Raw genomic sequence first — 19,720 nt, 5'->3', positions numbered from 1 at the left:
GGATTAGATTAAGACTAAGCTTCCCAAGGTCTTTCAGCTACTACCTGTCCCATTTAACTTTTAATACCCTGACGAGTTCCTGTTTCTGGATCCACAGAGCATATTCTAGGGTTCCATCTTGAAGCTGAGAGGGGCAACCACGTAACTTCGAGACCTTAGGAATCTTAACACTTCCCCGGAGTAGTAGCTATGGGGTAGCCAAAAACCCTGTTACATTCCTTAAAGTTCTAGAAAGAAAATGGCTCTTAACTGATCTTTTTAGGCACTTTACCTTTTGTCTGCATAAAATTTAAAGCATTGAAGCCCTTCTCTGGATAAACTAGATGCCTGTTAGCCAGTTAACTTCTAGTACTATGAGACTTTAAGAAGCCCGACTAGGACAGTAGCTGCTCCTAAATACCACCGGTGCCCCAAGGAAGGTCCTAAGCTCCACAGGATTCAGAGCAACTTGATTGCCTCCCTTAATTTTGACTACTTTGGAGAGTTCCTCAGTCTAACAAGGCAGGGGATCTGCAGAATTAGGACTTCTTCTTTGAGTGCTGGTCTCTGTGTATTCCATGCATGGATATTCATGCCCACAATGTGCCTGAGATCAGGTTTCTAGCAAGTAGCATCCATTGGTCTGTGCCTGCAAAGTTGCTCTCTTTGTCTCCCTACTGAGCAGCAGGCATAGACATACCTCTCCAGTTCCTTGTTACCACCACATGGCCTAAATGGGATTCCTCTGTGTTTGAAGCTGCTGCCTAGTTTCCTATCTGTAGATATATATTGTAAATGGCTTTTAGTATTTTACTGTTTTTCTAGTTATAGTTAGTATAGAATAGTTTCTTCCCCACTCCAGGGACCCTACCCTGCTCCCCTCCCCTCAGGAGATGGACAATTCCTAAAGTTCCAGGGTTTACGAACTGTCTCCCCTGCCCCTTTTTCATTCTGTGTCAGTGACAAAGAGCAGCACTGCCTTTACTGCCTTGGGTAGGCTCACATCACCACCAAGTGCATCATCTGCCACTGCTTCCCTCCCTGAACATGTGAGAGATGAGAGCTCTGTCTGGGGAAACATCTCATGGAGAGAGCCATGAGACCCTAGTCGGACACCGGATGGAGAGACCCCCTTATACAATGGTTGCAGGCTGCGTGCAGTGCGCCTCCAAGGACGAGAACCAGAGCAGAAGCCAGAGTTTACTCACCCAGAAATCCCATTCCATCCAGCCTCTCGCGAGAGTAAGGGACATAGACCTAAGGACTGATCCCCTGGGTTTGCCTCTAAGAGAAAAGATCACACCTTACTCTGTCTAGGTCAAGTGAGTCCTCACGCATGGCTTCCAAATACTTAGGTCCCCATAAACCTGACCAAGTGGGTAAGGTGTGAAGGAGAAAGGGTCCATTGGTACCAGTACCTGCTCCAACTCATAAACCGAAGGATTAGCATCTGCCGGCACCAACTGGAAGCTGCACTTTGGACTCCTCTTCAATGGTACTGCCATGCTCCAAGAAGGATCTGCCAACCCCCAAGCACTTAGATGCACTGGATCCATCGTTTACCACCTCTGGGACCTCTCGCACTCTAGATCTGAATATATTAGAACCTTTATCTCTCCAGGGCATATTTTTACCTTTCCCTACCCTCAGTCTTCTCTGTGTTCAGGTCCAGTCCTCCTCAGGGACATGTCAACAGTGGACAAAGAAACCGCCTCATGGAGAAAGAGATTTTCCCATATCCTTTCTACAAGTCAGAGTTTGTATTCACTGATATCATCAGCACTGCTGATAGAAGCTGAATCCATTTTCTTGTCAACTGAGTCCAATGTTCTAGACAGACCCTTGCCTCACAGGGAAGCAAGCCTGGATAGAGACCCCAGAAGATCTTCCAGCCCTCCTCCTCCTAGATATGACTACCCAAGGGACTGTTTGCACTCAGTGCTGTGAGGCTGTCCTCAACTGGTCAAACCTTCATACTGGTCACACTGGGGTCCATGACATGGGACCCTTATGCTAGACACTCTGGATCTGTGCACGATTCACGTTGGCCCTCTCTTCCTAGCCAAAACCAGCTGGCTTCGTTTGAGTATGCAGAGGGAAAAATCAAGCTGTATCTGACAGTACCAGTGGTTCCAACAGGCATGACGTTCTCCTCGTTCAATGAGGCAATTTCTCCATCACCATCCCCATCTGATAATTAAGGCTACCAGTCTGTCACAGATTCTGTGATTTTATGAGACCTCCACAACTTCCTCAAAATTCCACTAATTCAGCTCTGGGTGGTGGAGCTTGGACTTGCTTACCCTCTAACCCCATCTCTGTGTACATTTCTGTGATTCTGTTGTTTACTGACCATGTACTGTCTGTGACTTTTAATAAAAATACTCATGCCAAAATCTTAGCCTTACCGATGATCATAGGCAATGCCAGCAACTGTAGCAGAGGGTGGTGCCCACGCACCAGCTTCCATTAGAGGAGGTTCAGACATGCAGCATAGACTACTGGATATCTTACAACACTCTGGTCCTTGGTGGTTGGCCCTCCCAATCAATGAGGCCATTTATGGAACCACCCAGGAGAGTATAGCATACCCCCTGCATCCTGTGCCCCCACCCTAAAAAGGGTTGAGAGGTGATGTTTTGTAGCAGCTAGAGGGGCAGAGTTTCTGTTTATTCACCCAGTACCCAACTCCTTAGTGGTGTAGGCAGCCACTGAAAGATCCGGACTGCAACACCCTCAAGCAAGACCTGCAGATGCCAAATGCCTTGACCTTCTTGGGAGGGAAGGTATTTTCATCAACCACCCTCGGATTTAGAATTGCTAACTACCATGCCCTGTTAGCAAAATATCATTTTACTAATTATTCTAAAGGTGTGGAGTTTAATGACAAATTTCCCCAAGAAGACAGGCCTCAATTCCAAGACCTCATAGATGAGTGTAAACTGGTGGCTAAAACCTGGTTCCAAGCAGCAGTAAACATAGCCAGTACCATATTAGAGCTATAGCTAGAGCCATAGTCACGATGCATGAATCATGGCTTCATTCTTTGGTGTTCAAGATATTTTTTTGATAATTTTATCAACGACTTGCTCTTTGAGTCTAGCCTCTTCAGTGAAAGATTTGGTGAGACATTACACTTGATAAAGCAGTCCAGAACAGCCCTCCACTCCCTGGGCATTTATACCCTGGCCCCAAAGAGAGAACGCCACAGGCAGACTGCCCCCTCAACCGTTTTGTCACCAGCACCCTTACAAACCACTGCGCAAATACCAGAGGGTACAAAGATCAGGTATACAGCTTTCTCTTCAACCACCGCTGCTCAACTCAATCCACCAACCAGGGATTTCTTTTTACAAGATGCTTGAGAAATAGATCCCCTTATCGGCACCATTCCCTACTGCCCCCCAAACCTTTGGTGGCCTCACCCTATTTGCCAGGGAGGGAAATAACAAAAGACAAGTGGATACTACAGATCATCCATTCCGACTACACTCTTCCCTCCCCCCTCACAAGCCCTCTTCTGGGTCCCTCTTCAGAGACCATTGTCATGAAATCTTTTATAGGAAGTGAACTCTTCTCCTGTAGCGAGGGGCTATAGTGCAAATGCCAGTCCAAATCGAGGGAACGATTCTACTCCCCATACTTCATCGTTCCCAAGAAAAATGGGATGGAGATCAATTCTCGTTCTATTCCAGCTAAGTGTGTGTTTGAAAATCAAAATTTTGTATGGTCACACTGACATCAATAATGCCTTCTCTGGAGGGAGGGCATGTGGTTCATGGCTCTTGATGTGAAAAAATGCTCATTTTCATGTGGACATTCATCCATCCCACAGAAGGCTCTTCAGATTCCTGAGGAGCACTTTCAGGTCAGAGTACTCCTGTTTGGGATAGCTACAGCACCCTGCATTGTCTTTGCAAAGTTCTTCTAAGTGGTGGTGGTCCAGATGAGAGTAAACAGCTACATTGTTTTCCTGTACCTGGACGATTAGCTACTAACAGGCAAATCCAGTCCAGAGTCCAGTCAGTGACCAGATTCTTACTCTCTCTTCTGGCATCCTTGGGACTCTGCATAAACAAAGAAAAGTCCACTTTTTAGGAGTCTTTTTAGGAGCAACCCTAGACTCGATCTCAGTGAAGGCCTGTCTCCCTATGGACAAATTCTAGGCTGCGAACAGCTGATATGACCAGTTTCCCATAGACCTCCTGCCGTCAAGGTCTGTCTAGCCACATGACCTCATGTACCTACATAACCTCATTCACCAGACTTCTGTTACCCGACGGCCTGGCTCTGGTCAATTTACTCACCAAAGAGAAACAATATGAATACCAAGGTTACAATCTATACTAAGATCACAGCTGCTCTCGTATGTTAGACAAACCTGCAACAACTGCACACAGGAGTCCCTTTCCTTCCACCCATACCCAACATGACCATAATCACAGACACATCCCTCATATGGGGAGCCCACATTGTGCCAGGCATATAGTTTTCTGGGGATGGGGAGAGGGGGAGAGGCAGGATGTATATCAATCTACTGGAGCTGAGGGCAATCCATTCAGCTTGCAATTCATTCTTTCCACTTATATGTTCTCCTCATGTCCAGATAACATCAGACAACATGACAACAGTCTTCTACATAAACAAGGCAGACACAAATCTCTTCCTCCCTATACAGAGGTAATCAGTTTATGGCATTGGTGCATCAGGAACCCCATACCGTCCAGGTGCACAGAACTCTGCGGTGGACAATCTCAGCAGACATTTCTGTACAAACCATGAATGGGGGAGATGCGTTTCTGTGCTGAATGATGTTCCCGCTTGGTAGTGAACGCCATCTTGGGATCCATTCACCTCCCAGATGAACAAGGAACTCCATCTATAATTGCTGTAGAGCAGCACTAGGCCAGGAATCCAGGGCAATGCCCTCCTATTTTCCTAAACAGACCACTGAGGTACACCTTTCCTCCCGTCTCACTGCTACCACTGTGAAAGATTCATCACGACAAAGCTTGAATCATTCTCATGGCAAGTAACTGACTCAGATAGTTCTGGTTTCTGGTTATCTTACAAATGTCAATCTGTCCTCCCATAAGCATCCGTCCCTTCCCAGATCTGTTAACTCAGGAGAATGTCAAGATCAGACATCCCAGCCTCTGCCTTCTTCAGCTTATGTCCTGGTATTTGCATGAGCATCAGGCCTAGAGCATTTATATTCAGAGGCCATTCAGTCTATCCCCCGTCAAAGCAGAAAAGGCTCTAGAAAATGCTATTTAACTATATGGAGGCATTTCTCTATTTGGATGCAATAGAACCAGTTATCCTCCGAGTCAGCAGATAATCCTGCAATTTTGGGCTATCTCCTGTCCCTGAAGACTTGAAGGCTTCCCATAGGTTCACTGCATGTCTGTCTAGCAGCCAGCAGTGCCTTCCATCCTCCTGCAAAAGGCCACTCCATTTTTACTCACCCAACAGCAGTTAGATTCCTGAAAGGTCTCATTAGGACCTTCCCACCAATGATGAAATCAGCACTTCAATGGAAACTCAACCTTGCACTCTCCATATTTGCCAGACCACCCTTTGAACCATTAGCCGTATTTTCAATGTGCCACCTGTCCATGAAGGTCACCTTCCTAGTCACTGTCATATCACCTAGAAGCATGAGTGACTTGCCATACGCCATATTTCATAAGAAGGTTTCCCTTCAACTCCACTTGAAATTCATCCCCCGGGTAATTTCTGAGTTTCACATGAGTCAAGCTATTCAGTTACTGGTATTCTTTCTGAAAGCTCAGATTTCCGGTGGGAGGAGCCTTCACTCTCTCGACATCAGATGGGCTTTGATTTTTCTGTCTGCAAAACAAAACCAATTGGGAAACCACCAAGGTTATGTGTCTGAGCTATCACAAGAACCAGTGTTATCTGCTCAGAGACTCTCTAAGTGGATCTCTGGCTGCATCATTATCAGTTGGCGTGTATTCCTCGTGGTGGGGTGACGGCCCATTCTACTAGAGCACAAGCAACCTCAACAGTATCTTTTTGAAAAGTGCTTGTGCTGGATGTTTGTAGGGCAGCTACCTGGATCTCCATCCATACCTTCATGAAACTTTATGCCTGAGTCTAGGCCTCTTCAGCAGATGCAACAGTTGGAACAGCAGTTTTACAGATATCTGTATCAACTCCCTCTGCCGCCTCCCGCATTTGACTACTGCCAACCAGTCAGTCACATGTAGAATATACGTAGAAGCCAACACTCAAAGAAGGAATGGAGGTTACTTATCTATAACTGGAAGTTCTTTGATGTGTTTGTTCCCTATCTGTATTCCACTACCAGTGCTCCTTCTCCTCTATTTCAGATCTTAACAGATTTGCAGTAAGAGAAGGAAGTAGGTTGGCAGTGCTCTGCACTTCCCCTTGTTTTAGAGCACAAGGAGTGCAATGACACAGACCAATGGACATTGCTTGCTAGAAATCTCCAGTCTCAGGCATGTGGTGTGCATACATATTAGCATGTGGAATACGGGGGAGGGGGGACACACATCTTGACAAACCGCCAGTTACAGATAAGTAACCTTAATTTCTGCAGGATAGTGAAAGCTAAGATGAACTATTTGATTATTCAGTATATATTTCTCCATTGCCTCTCATGGTAGAAACAATTAAGATGAATATTAGAGAGACTAGTGTCTTTTATTGGACCAACTTCTGTTGGTGAGACAAGTTTTCAAGCTTACACAGAACTTTTCTTCAGGTTTGGATTAATCGTGATTCCGTCAGTAGGTCCTACTTAGGCTCAGACCCTGCAGATATGTTCCTTTGGCGGCAATGACAGTGGTGTTCAGTGACCAACCAGCATCATTAAAGCAAAGTATCATTTATTTAGAGCACAAATATTACAGAGCAAACGTATCTTAAAAACAATCAAACACACTATGTGAGTGTCTAGTTTACCAGGTGGTTAACATTTTCCACATGGGGCCCCTAATAGGACTAGTTTCCGTAGACTCTTCCCAGTCATCTGTGTCAGCTTGTCTCTTTGTTGAAGCTCACTAACTGTCTCTGGACAGTCCCAAGTGACTCACCTCCCTTCACAGGAATCGCTTTTTAATTGTTTTATCCCTTAGATCTGGTAACTCCAAGCTCTGGCAAATCAAGGTTTACAGCATACTTGAGGCAGGATACAGGATCTTTTAAGCAAACAGTTTGCCCCATTGTCTTTCAAGTGTCTACTGAAATGATCATATTTAGGAAGCCTTTGTGTTACTTCCTTGTATGCTGTTCCCACTGCTCTGTCCTGCTAGATCAGTACATTCCCACAAGGAAGTTTTATAACCCCGGTATACAGTAACTTCCTGTCACTGCCCCAGGCACATATGGGGTTCATAAAGTTGTTACATCTCAGTATTCATAACATTATTACATTGCAGCTCCTTTTCTGTCACAGAAGGATTCATAAAGGTATTTGACAACAGGTCAGAATTTCCAAAAGGGGATTATCCTCCTAAACTGGAGAACTTAACTGAATTTTGAAGGTCAGTTAACCACTAATATAGGTAATACAACACTTGTTAATTCTCCATTCCAGAGAAGTGACTTTTTCAAGTTTTAGTTTGGCACTTGCTTTTGTTTGCTATATGTATTCTAAAATGAAGTTTCTATCCTTTGTTTTCAGAAATAGCTCAGCTAGCTAACTATGACAGTGGCACAGCAGAAACTCCAGAAACAGATGAATCGGTGAGTGTAAGTCTTCCTGTTACAGTCGTGGTGGCTGATGTTTTTAGCATATCAGTTCTAAAAATACAATGATGTGTTAATTGCGTTGTTTCATTACATTGTCTAGTAGATTTTTTTTTACATGGCTGGCTGAACAAAATATAGGTTAACTTTCAAACTAATGCCAAGGTGCATAACTGATTAAAGATAGCAACAAGCAATAGCACAGTTATGCCTTCTGTTTTCAGGACTTCGTAATTTTCACCATTTTCATAAAGTCACTAATATTTACTTCTGTGTATGGAGTTAGCTATTGCTAGAGACTCGCTTGTTCTCTTGTTACATTTTACATTTCTGCTTAATCACTATTTTTTTCTCTTTTTGAAAAGGAATTAAAAATCGCTCAAACTAAAACTAGAAATTTTTGCACAGACTTTTTAAGTGCTCCACTTACACAGTGATCCAAAATTTAAGGGGATGTAATGCACTGAACAGATAAATGTCAACAGGTTAAAGTGGTAGCTCTAGATTTGGAAATTAAGATCTGTGAGTAGGAAGATTGTGCATTGAGGTGAAAAGATGTTTTGTTGCACCTTGAAGATACATATTGTGAAGATATTATACTAGAGCTGTGGGTAGTAATAAGTAATATAAAATAATCCTTTGCAGTGACTTGTTTAAATTGCCCAACGTAGAATAAAAGTCAGTGGAGATGACTGAAATTACTGGTGTGCTTAAGGGCAGAATTTGGCCTATTATAATAAAAAACAAAACACCTATCCATTTTTCTTCTGAACACATAAACCATAGAAAACACAGAGGTAGGATTACAGTGCAGCTTCGCAGCAAAAAAAAAACCAAATGCCTTTGGGCTGCATACATAATTAAGTTCAGTAATAGTTAATTGGCATGACAAGCTGTACAGGTATTGCTAGCGTGTAAAATAGAATCCTCAGGTATCTGATAAAAATACTTCCAGTATTTCCAGGAAAAGGCCTCAGACTGTGTCTGGGGGGGTTTCATTTTATGATCATTCCTGATTTGGTGGCAGGATGCCATCTGCAAAGGGTTCAGGTGCTGTGACACGGAGGTAACTGTACCTTTCTATACACCTTTGATCCATCTGCATCTGAAATATTGCATAGATCTGGGTACTTAATTATCAGAGAGATACTGACAAACCGGACAGACGTTAAAGAGGAATAAAAAATATATTAGGGGGCTGGACTTACTGAATTATGCAGGGTGACTAACGGTTAAACATGTATCAGCTTACATGTCAGCAAACACTTCATGATAATGTATTGTGTTAGTCTCTGGAATAATCACCCAGGGGATGTGGTGGAAACCATGTTGCTTAGCAAATGTAAAAGTAGACTGTCCAAAACACTCATAAATGTGTAATTAGGAACAGTCTTGTTGTGGCAAGCGAATGAATTAAATGACTTAATAGGTCTTCACTTCCAGCTCCACATTATATCATTCTGTTAGCATGCCTAGTTGCTTTCATGTACTGTGTTGTTATATATACCTTATTTGTGCAAAATGGTTGCTTTTTCCCCACTGCCTCCTGTCCTTTTCAAAATGTCCATACTAACACCAGCGTTGGTCCTTCCCTTTTCAATGGGGGATATCTTCAGAGGTTCTGAAGACCTGCAAGTTGCAACTTGGCAATACAGGAAAGCAAGGCTAATTCATTTAGTGCTGCCACACTGGGCCATACCCACCTGGGATAGGTTAAAATAACTAGATGTTTACCACTCAGACCCCAGTGCCACTTGGTGTGTTGGGGGGTACATGTTGGTTGAGAATTCTGTGGAAATATCTTGAGCCCTCTGTGAAGGAATATACATACCAATTCAGAAACACTCTCTGGAACTAAAACCTCTCTCCCATCTGGCATATCAGACCTATTTCGAGGAAGGATATAGGAGAGAAAGTTCTTCACTAAATCTTGGGGCCCAATTGAGTGGCTTCCCCGGGTTTCAACATTTATTTAAACTGGTCATGCAAGAAATGAAAAAGTTGCTGAACACATAAACAACAAATCAAGTAGGAAGAAGGATTTCTTTGCCATACATATAGGAAAGCTTTATACCATTGAGTATCCCCAAACTTAAGTAAGAGTTAAGTTTCCCAGTGGTGCCTCTCATCTTTCCAGAATGTCGAAGTCAGCTACACTTCAAACCCTGACAACTAGGATATGAAGAGTTGAGATACATGCCACCCCTACAATGTAACCTTAACTCTGTCCTCTGTGCATACTAGTCTTTTCATTTTCTATAGAACATATGAGCACTCTAGGACATAATCTTGACATTTCTCTTTGCTAAGGCAAAACTGGGGTTTAAGTCAAGCATAGTGAAAAGGAACTACTTGTCCTACACTCAAGCACTGGGTCTTCTCCACACACAGGGGTGGCTCCAGGCACCAGCACGCCAAGTGCGTGCCTGGGGCGGCAAGCCACGTGGGGCGCTCTGCCGTTCGCCGCAAGGGCGGCAGGCAGGTTGCCTTCAACGGCATGCCTGTGGAGGGTCCGCTGGTCCCGCGGCTTCGGCGGACCTTCCACAGGCGTGCTGCCGAATCCGTGGGACCGGGGACCTCCCGCAGGCAAGCCGCCTAAGGCAGCCTGCCTGCCGTGCTTGGGGCAGTAAATTCCCTAAAGCTGCCCCTGTCCATACAAACCACGGACTTGCAAAATGCAACCTCCCCGCCCCCCGTCACTCTTCCCCTGATGATTTCTTCCAAGATAGTGCCTTCACTTATCCCCTGCTTAGCCTCAGAAATCACTCTCATGTATGCCACCACATTATTGATGATTCCCCAGGACAAATACAGCCCTGTGCACCACTGTTAACTCAACCTACAAAACTTTGTGCTGAAATGAGGCATATTTGATCCCTTTGATGTCCTTGTGCACGTCTCATAATAGCTGTGCTAATATGCTCCAACAAATCCCTCCACCGTTCAATACAACTACACTGACACTGTTGGAGTGCATGTCAATAAATGCTAGAATTCAGATCTGTGGAGCACAACATAAACAACGCATTCTCTTAGTCCTTCCTGTTTATTATGGTAAATTATTCCCACCCCATGTACTGAACAGGGGCGGTCCTAAACTAGCTGCCAGCAACTGTTGTCCTAGGCAAACCATACAATCAACACCCAAACCCCAAGGCAGATATAGGCTAAGGTTTTTGGTTAACTGGGAAACATTTTGCCCCTTTTTTTCCTTTTAATGTTTAAGCTTTTTTTTTTTTAAACAGAGGCTTAATTATTTGTCCGTCCATCCTTCAGTCCAACCAATGTTTCTAAGATGAGATAAAATAGAGACAAAATTTTCAGAATAGATTTGTACATGACAGCTAGATAATATTTCAGTCCGATCTCAAATAAAAATGCAGTACAAATGTTAATTATAATTTTTATTATTACAAATCCAATATCATTCCTACGCTATCCTGCTTTAACTGCCATTACAACCACACCCAGGAGAGAGAGAAATAAGAAAACTCTTCATGAACTTTAACAAAACACTCTGAATAAAGAACACTCTGTGCTTTTAAAACATGACTTTTTCTTGCTTCAAGTTTTGAAAATTCAGTCACTAGTTCTTTTAGATCCAGTTTTCCAGCTATTTCATGCTCTTTTGACATTGTGGCAAGTCCAACAAGTGTCTCTGGCACCATTGTTGAACACGGGTATGTTTTTATCAATTTGAAGCTATGTTCCCCACTAGTTATGGAAACTGGCAAAGTTAAAAGAATGCATAGAGCTATAAAAATGTTTGGAAAACTATCTGAGTTTATTTTCACAAACAAACTTCAGTACTTCTTTTGGAGTGGAATGTTTCTTAAGTCATCTTGAAAAAGCCTGACGCTCACTACACAAAACTGTAGCATCAATGTCTTTTGAATTTTTGTGAGTGAATGCCGACTCCAGTTTTATACAAAATTCTCTTATCTGTTTTGCTGTTTTCTTTTGCAAGCTGTGGATATCATACAAGGACTGTCAAGTAGAAATTCACTTTGAACCTTTGTTTTGCGTTCTGAATGGGTGTATCTCATCCTTCATATGGAAACTGCTGTTTCTTTTGCCAAATGCGAACTGGCTCTGGTTCAAATTCTGTCAGAGTGTCTATTTCTTCAGCAAGCTCGAGAGAATCTACCAGTGTTCTTTTGAACCCTTGATCACAGCTGAATTCCTCCAGAATATTTTTAGTTTGCTCCAGTTTTTGCATAGCAGAATGTATGTTCAAGTTCTTTTCCTGAATCTGCTTACTAGTGAGGTTAATCTTGAAAAGGATATTATGCCACAAAATGAGTGAAGTCACAAATTTGAACTTGGAAAGGCCATTTACAAGAGCTTCTGCATCTGAATGTGCTTTATTGCCATATGATCCAGTAAAGGTAGTATTATCAGAAATTTCAGTTAGGGCATCATAAATGTTTCCAAGTTCATAGCAAAGAGGCTTCAAAGCATCAATGAGTCTGACAAGACCCATCTTGTCTGACTAAGTGGTTTCAGAGTTGGGAGATTCTGACTCACCATGTGAATTCTCTAACGATGTGTTGAGCCTGAGAAAAACACACAAACACGCTGCACCAGGTCAAAGAAACTGCTTGCCTCCAAACAGCATGTAGCGCCATCATTGACAAGCAAATGCAGAGAATGCGCACTGCAAGGAGCGAAAAAGGCCCTAGGATTGATTTCTGTCATTCTTCTTTGCACACCATTGTCTTTACCCTTCACATTACTCCCATTATCATAGCCTCGACCATGTAAGTTTTCAACAGATGATGACATTGTTTCAAGCTCTTGTAGAATAGTTTCAGTCATAAATGCTCCAATCATCTCCTTCAGTGGTACGAAACCCCAAAAAATGTTCCTTTATGAGCACTTCAACATTATCGTCATATGCAGACTTCTCCATATCCACAAAAAGAATGATCATCGTCGTTTGTTCAGCATGACTCACTTCTGGTGTACAGTATAGTATTATTGAAAAATATTTTGCAGAATGGGCAGCTTCTACAATTTTCTTTTTAATGGCATTTTCTAGGATTTGAATCAGTTCGTTCTACATATTTTTTCCTAAGTGAACCTGTGTTTCATGATCAGTTATTTTATATAGATGCTCTTTCATGACTGGATCAACCAAAGCTAGGTATTCAACAAATTTTTAAAAGTTTCCATTTTCTGGAGTGTGTAATATTTCATTTCTACCACGGCCATGAAATGCTAAATTTTGCCCACCGAGAACTCTTACTAAAGCAATCAGATGCTCTAATGTTTGTTGCGAATATTCTTCTTTTTCCTTGATCACATGTAAATTTTCTTCATTGATAGTTTTTTCTTTTTTCATTCATAATTCAAGTTCTTTCCCATTTTGAAAACATTACAAATGTTCTGTACTTCTTTCATGTGAAGAGAGAATTGAAGACATGTTTTTCCAGTCCTTCAAACCATTTTCAGTAAGTGATGTACCAATTGCTTGATTTCTAAACAACTTGCAGCAAAAGCAAAACACAGAGTCCTTCGACACTGAATATTGTAACTAGTTTCAATGAATTTCTTCCCCATTAATGAGTTTCCTTTTGTAATGCTGAGCAGAGAATTTTCTTTTATTTCCATCCTTACGGAAGGGAAATTAATGAATTTGTTTGGGTCCATGTTCCACAAGAATTTCCACTGTCATCACATCTGGGCCACGAAGCTGGGTCCCCATGCTCTAATTTGTTTATAACTTCCTCATCCTTTCTTCCTTCTGCTTCAATTTCTGCATGTGTCTCTGAAGGTGAATACATTTTCTCCACTTCCATATCAGTTTGATGCTATGAGCTGCCTTCATCTAGAAGTAAGTTTCTATTATCATGCGTTTCTGTTGTACCAATTATATTAGACCAATAAAAACCAGCAGGATCTTATTAAAGGGGACAAGGCAAAGATGCCACATTTATTATGATAACAATTTATGACTAATAACTAATATTTTAATTCTTATACACACACATTATACCTATTACCTATACACACACACACACACTCACATTATAATACCTAATACACACACGCACGCACGCACGCACATATTCATCAGGTGTTCTGCAGCTGCTGCATAGTTACCAGTCCTGAAGATAGCTTAAGTTCATGGCTTGATTTTGTAGCTTGGGTTTGTAGCTTGTGGCAGCTAACTGGCCGGGAAAGCTGGGCACAAGGACAAGCTGGATCTCTGTTGGGCAGGCACCGATGTTCTTCCATGTTGGCAGCAGAATGTTACCCAGAATTTCTCATCTCACCCTTCTTTTTTATAGGCTTTTAGTTTTGGATTCAAAGTCTATAGGTCTTGCTGTGTCACGCTGCCTCTGGGTTTAGATTGATCACCCATCAATTGCAGGCGTGACTTTCAGCCTTGGACCTGGCTTTGATCTTCCTTCTGTTGTTCTGTTGTCCTTTTCTTTTTAGGGTGGATGCTTCTTACTTTGTTTAGGGCTGTTGTCTAGGTCTTCAGCCGTTGGTATTTGAACTTTATCTCATCAGGACAGGCTGGGGCTGGAGGTTGATTCCGTCATTCATACATTTCTCATTCACACATCTAAACTAAACTAATAAGATTACAGCAGGGTTTGCAAAAATGAAAGTTGGAGAAAGCTTTTACAAAATGGAGTGAGTGTTTTAAAATGGGGTTTGAATTACAATATGGAACAGAAGTTACAGTGTAGGCAAGTGTAGTGAATGGTGAACAGAAGTTAAATTAATAAAATGAACAATTAAAAACAATTTCATTTATCAGTTCTACATTTCCAAACTGCTTTTTTGTGTATGTGAGCTTTTTTGTGTATCCTCATCTCAAAGTAATATATCTTCATCTCGATGTTCCAAACTGCTTCCATACGGATGTGAGCTAACCTCCTCTCCAAGTAAAATTCCTTCGTTTGGATGCTGTGAACTGCTTCCATCTTTATTTGGATTAAAGAGAATATATTTCAGGGAGGATCCCTGCTATTTTGCTTCGTCCTTTTCCTTCTTGGCCTTTCGTTTATGATACTCCTCTCCTGAGGGCTTTCTTTTTCCTCTTTCTGCCATGGAGTATTTGAATATTGTCATGTACTGTGCTCCCGACTGTAAGCATTATAGTGTTAAGGATTGCTGACACCCCCACCTCATGGTTGGCGCTTTAACCACATTGCAGCTATCCCAACATGTCTTTTCACTGCTTAAAGTTTCAGTGATTAGTAACATACACTCACTTACCTATTAAAACAGTTAGTTACAGCATTTACACAGAAACAAAGTGACCTTTATCAATGTTATAACCCAACACCGGTTGTTTGGAAAGTAATCCCCTTCCTCATGGTTACCTGCTTGGAGTGTCACATCATCACTTTCCTAGCCTAATAAGCATTAACTCTATTACTTGTATTTTATGGATCTTATTTATTGCTTGTGAACCAGTTATAACAAAAAAAAAAGTTCATAATTATACAACCTGATAATAACACTTAAAGATACTCACATTTTGGATTTATAATGCTGAAAGACATTATTCTTTATTCTTTGGCCCCAAGAAACACAATTTTCCATAGTATTCGCTCGATTCTTAACCATCTACCTACTACGTGTGTTAAAATGACCGTTTGACATGCATCAACTCGCAATATCTCCGCTCTACATGAATTTCTGGCTATGCGATCTTGATGTATATTCTAGTTAGGTGTCACTAGCATTGCAGCTCTTGCCGCTAGTGGGTGTTTCATTGTGGCTGAGTTATTGCTTATCAAAATTGCAGAGTGGATCATCATGACCTGATGTCACAAATTGAAAAAAAAAAAATCACTAAAATTTTTTTTGCAGTAAATAAGATTTGACATATTAATAAATTCTCAGACATGTAGAGAAATGAATTGTAATTAATATTCTCTCCGTACGCTCTATTTTATTTGTATTTTATTCATCTTTTTCCTTTTTTTTTCATTTTATTTTTAATTTGATTTTTCCTCAAATTTGGTGCCCCATTTAACTGGGCACTCTAGGCGACCGCCTAGTTCGCCTATATGGACGGGCCATCCCTGGTACTGAACCAGTCTTAGTGGCTGTTGCCAGTTCCAGGAGGCAGGGTTAAGGTTGTGGTGTAGGAGTGGCCAAACTTTATATTTCCTGGTTTTCAGAGATTTGACATCCTGGAAAGACATGATGCACCATTGTGCAATCCTAACCTTAACTCTACATTAATGTTTTGGGCACTTAATTGCCAGCCTTCCCATGTAATGCAGCCCAGCTTTCTGCCTCCATTTCTTCTGGTTCTTTGGCAATGATTACCCCTGTCACAAAATGTAGTGTTTAGTCTCTTCGCTGCTTTACATAATCTCCTCATCTCCAATCTCTCTGCCAGTCCAGTCCAGCCGTTTTCCTACCTCAGTCCTCCTCCCTAGGGAGAGGTGGGTGTTGGTGAGGGCCTCACATGCTGAGGAGCTGGGGAGAGGATTCAGGGACTGCCATGGAAGCAGTGGGAATGTTTTTGGAGCAGGGGAAAACATGAGGGGGGAGCATGGATGTTGGGAGTTTTGGGGGACAGAACTGATGCCTCCTAGTATGCCACACTGCACAGCTCTGAACTCCTCCTTTCTACCCCTCTCTTCCCTGTGCTTCTCCAACAGCTCTCCACATTCCTCCTCTCTGCTCTGACCTCCCATATTAGTCAATTAGTTCATGCATCCTTTTTTAGTCCATCCTGACCTATACATCAAGGACCAGATTTACAAAGGTGCTTAGGCACCTAAGTGCCTAAGCTGGTTCAGTGTCTATCTGCATCCTTAACTGGCTAAATATTTTTGTGAATTTGGCCCCATGTATGTCTGCCTGCACCTCACCACAGAGGTGAGTGGATTAATAGATACATAATAGCATATAACTTTCTGATGGAATAACAGCTTGTTTCAGAGCCTTCTCTGTCCCCTGACCAGTTGAGCTGTGGCTAATTGGCCAGAGCCAAAATAACACTCCATCATGCTTTTGATGAGCATGTTTCAGCCTGAGGACAGTAAAGATTTTTTTCTGTTTTATATATGTCTGTAGAATGTTAACTTTGTTCTCTTTCCTTTTTTTACTTAAAAGAGCTCTAATACATCAGTGACGCTCCGGAGGAAACCTCGTGAAAGCGATTTTGAAACAATTAAACTGATTAGTAATGGAGCTTATGGGTGAGTAATCCATAAGTGTAACAGCTTTTCTGTATTTTGTTTGTGCATAATTTCCAATTATTTCTTACTGTAAACAGCAGGGAGGGGTGTGTGAATGTGTGTGCACGCGCCCATGTGTGCCTGGGTGCTTTTCTAATTCTGGTTTCTAGTCCAAATGCATTTGCGTTATTGCTGACAATTGTGATGTGCAAGAAACAATTGAGCTTTCTGCAGACTGGTGCTTGTCAGTAACAAAATCCAGTATAGCCAGCATACTGCAGCGTCTTGAATTAAGATAATGTATATTCTCATCAAAAAAGATGCTTGGGAACCTGTAGAACTAGATGCCACATGAAGCTAAAGATGAAATGTTAAAATGGAGTTTTGAAGAAAATTTAAAAAGTCTTAGCTTAATATTGAAAGCAGAATTTTTTTCAAAATTTGAAATGATGTATAATTGAATCTGAAGGAGTACACTGTAAAATAGTTAGTGTTCTTGCCCTAAAAACATAGACACCTTTTTAAATGAATACATAAAATATTTTTCCCAATTGAAAATAAATGTATACCTGTCCATTTAAACCATAGGTGCCTGAATGATGTCAGTTCTCCATTGGCAGTTTGTCAGTTCAAGGGCCTCGCTTGCCTGGATAAAAATGGAGACCACTCCTCTTTCATTTGGAAATGCAACACACAGCGATTGCATGTCTCAGCATGTGATGCTCTATCTTGGCAATGCCATGCTGCTCGGATTAAGATCAGACATTGCATGCTGTGTCCTGTAGTCTTTTCCGGGCTCCACCTCTGTACACGGAAGAATTAAGGCAGGTCCATAGATCCAAACTCCTGTGTTGGGAGAGGCTCAAAAAATGTACTCAAACAATTTGGGTCAACCCTATGGTGGTTGAGGAGCCCACTACCAAAGAAAGTTGGCTCTGCTATGGGATGAGGAGCTGTTTCCTGGTCCTGACTTCCTCATGCTGATTCTAGCGCTTTCTGCTCTCAAACAGAATGTGGCAGCTGTGTTATATGACTGAGTGCTCACTGCAGAATTCCTGAATGTAAAAGAGGGAGCCACTACAGTCCACCTTCCTATCCAGTCCAGTGGAACCTCATGCTCACTTTTTAATGGCTAGAGGCTTGAGGTCACAGCTAATGCACTTCTCTGGTCACAGTTAGTTATTTCTTTCTTTATTATGACGCATCGACCAAGGGAGTAGGAGTATTTCGGGCTACAGTTAATTCACCCTTCATGCCAGTGACTGTCAGTCACTATAACGCATGCAGGGGTATTGTCTGTCCCCAGACTTGCTTACATGGCTCAGCAAAAAGCCTGAAGAAAATATAGCATCATTTTCATTAAAATTACATAAATATCCAAACACAGCTCTAAGTACTCAACCTCACACAAGTCATCCCCTCATTGATTTTCCCCTAGGCACCTCATCGCTACATATTCAAATTCTTGCAATTCCCCCAGTACTTCAAAAAGGTCCTTTTCACAGCAGGAAGCAGCTGCTGACACCCCTGCTTCACCAGTGCATGCATCTCTCTCTCTCTTTCTCTTTCCTTCCCCTGACAGCTGCTCTCTTTTCATCTTGTCCCCAATTTTCTCATTGGAGAAGAGGGAAGATAGAGAAGGCACTGACTTGGCCAGCAGGTGAAGAGCAAAAGAGAATCTTAGCCATTGTACCCACCCAACCTTAGAGCGATTCCTGGTTAGGAGAGGAAAAGAGAGATGGGGCCAGGAACCCTGAGCCTCCATCCAAAGGGCAAACATTGGGCAGGTTAGTCTGTGCCTCATCCTCCTCATACTCTAAGAGCCTCAGCCAGTCATAGAGCAACATATTGTAGAGAGCCACCTCTAGTCCAGGGCAGACCAAGTTTCATAGAACTGTAAAGCCAGAAGGGAAATTTATGATCATCTAGTCTGGCCTCCTGCATAACACAGACTGAATTTCACCCAGTATTTTGAAGCAAGCCCAATAACTTTTGGTTTCAAATGAATTCAGGCTGAAATGTGTGAAACCTTTGGGATTCACAGATGTTTTCATGAATAAACCAGTGGCTGTAAAAATGTTCTCAAGCTGCATATAATGGGACCCCACACATCACAAACTTTCTTAGGAGAGATGAGTATTGTGTTCTGTTCTGTTGTATGTGGTGGTGTGAGAACCAGTATAGAATAGAGTACTCATGGCGGAATATACAAACCCCACACTAGTAAGGAAGGGCTAAGCAGCAACTCTTGGCTCAGGTGGACTCACTCTGCCATACCTGTAAAGCATTCATGTCTTGGAAGAGGAACTCATAAGCACCTTTCTGGTTAGATTTCCACTCGGCTTTACAAGGTAGGAAGTAGATTAATTTGCATTGACATTTTTCAGGCATTTAGTGTGGTTAGTTGACTTGGCAGCATGTGATTGGTTGATTTACTGTACATTTATTATCAGCACATTTAAAGGGTAACATACCACTAGTACCTGAATTCCTCTTATCCTCTATATGAAATGGAATATAATTAAGCAATAATGTCTATTGCATCTGTGGATACAACGCAATACACTTCCTCATAAGCATTTATTACCGTATATTACAAGTATAAACAGCTGAAATTAAAGTTCTTGTTGTTATGCTACACGGATTTTTTTTTCTCTTCAAGTGTTTTTCCACTTCATTAACTTTCTGAAGTAATCTAAATATGTGTGAATTCTGCCTGTGCTTCACTGATTTATTCTCAGGAATATGTCACTAGGTGTATTTTGTGATGTGGCTTGTTAATGCTTGATTATGTTGTTGTAATGTTTCATTTCTTTCAAAGATGTAGTGAAAGGATTCCTCCTGAA

General features: G+C 41.9%; 1 protein-coding gene across 7 annotated transcripts in view; it reads left to right on the top strand.

Moving 5' to 3' along the window:
* The window catches only part of MAST4 (microtubule associated serine/threonine kinase family member 4), a 342,363-nt gene that overhangs the window by 278,413 nt on the left and 44,230 nt on the right, over positions 1 to 19,720 (top strand). For all 7 annotated transcript variants that reach the window (XM_030566014.1, XM_030566020.1, XM_030566019.1 and 4 more), the window contains 2 exons: positions 7,652 to 7,713; positions 16,810 to 16,895. In XM_030566014.1, coding sequence (XP_030421874.1) covers positions 7,652 to 7,713; positions 16,810 to 16,895 — 148 coding nt within the window. The remainder of the gene's footprint in view (positions 1 to 7,651; positions 7,714 to 16,809; positions 16,896 to 19,720) is intronic.

The sequence above is a fragment of the Gopherus evgoodei genome, chromosome 6 (assembly GCF_007399415.2).
Source record: "Gopherus evgoodei ecotype Sinaloan lineage chromosome 6, rGopEvg1_v1.p, whole genome shotgun sequence".
Taxonomy (NCBI): domain Eukaryota; kingdom Metazoa; phylum Chordata; order Testudines; family Testudinidae; genus Gopherus; species Gopherus evgoodei.
This window is presented reverse-complemented; position numbering and strand designations above follow the sequence as displayed.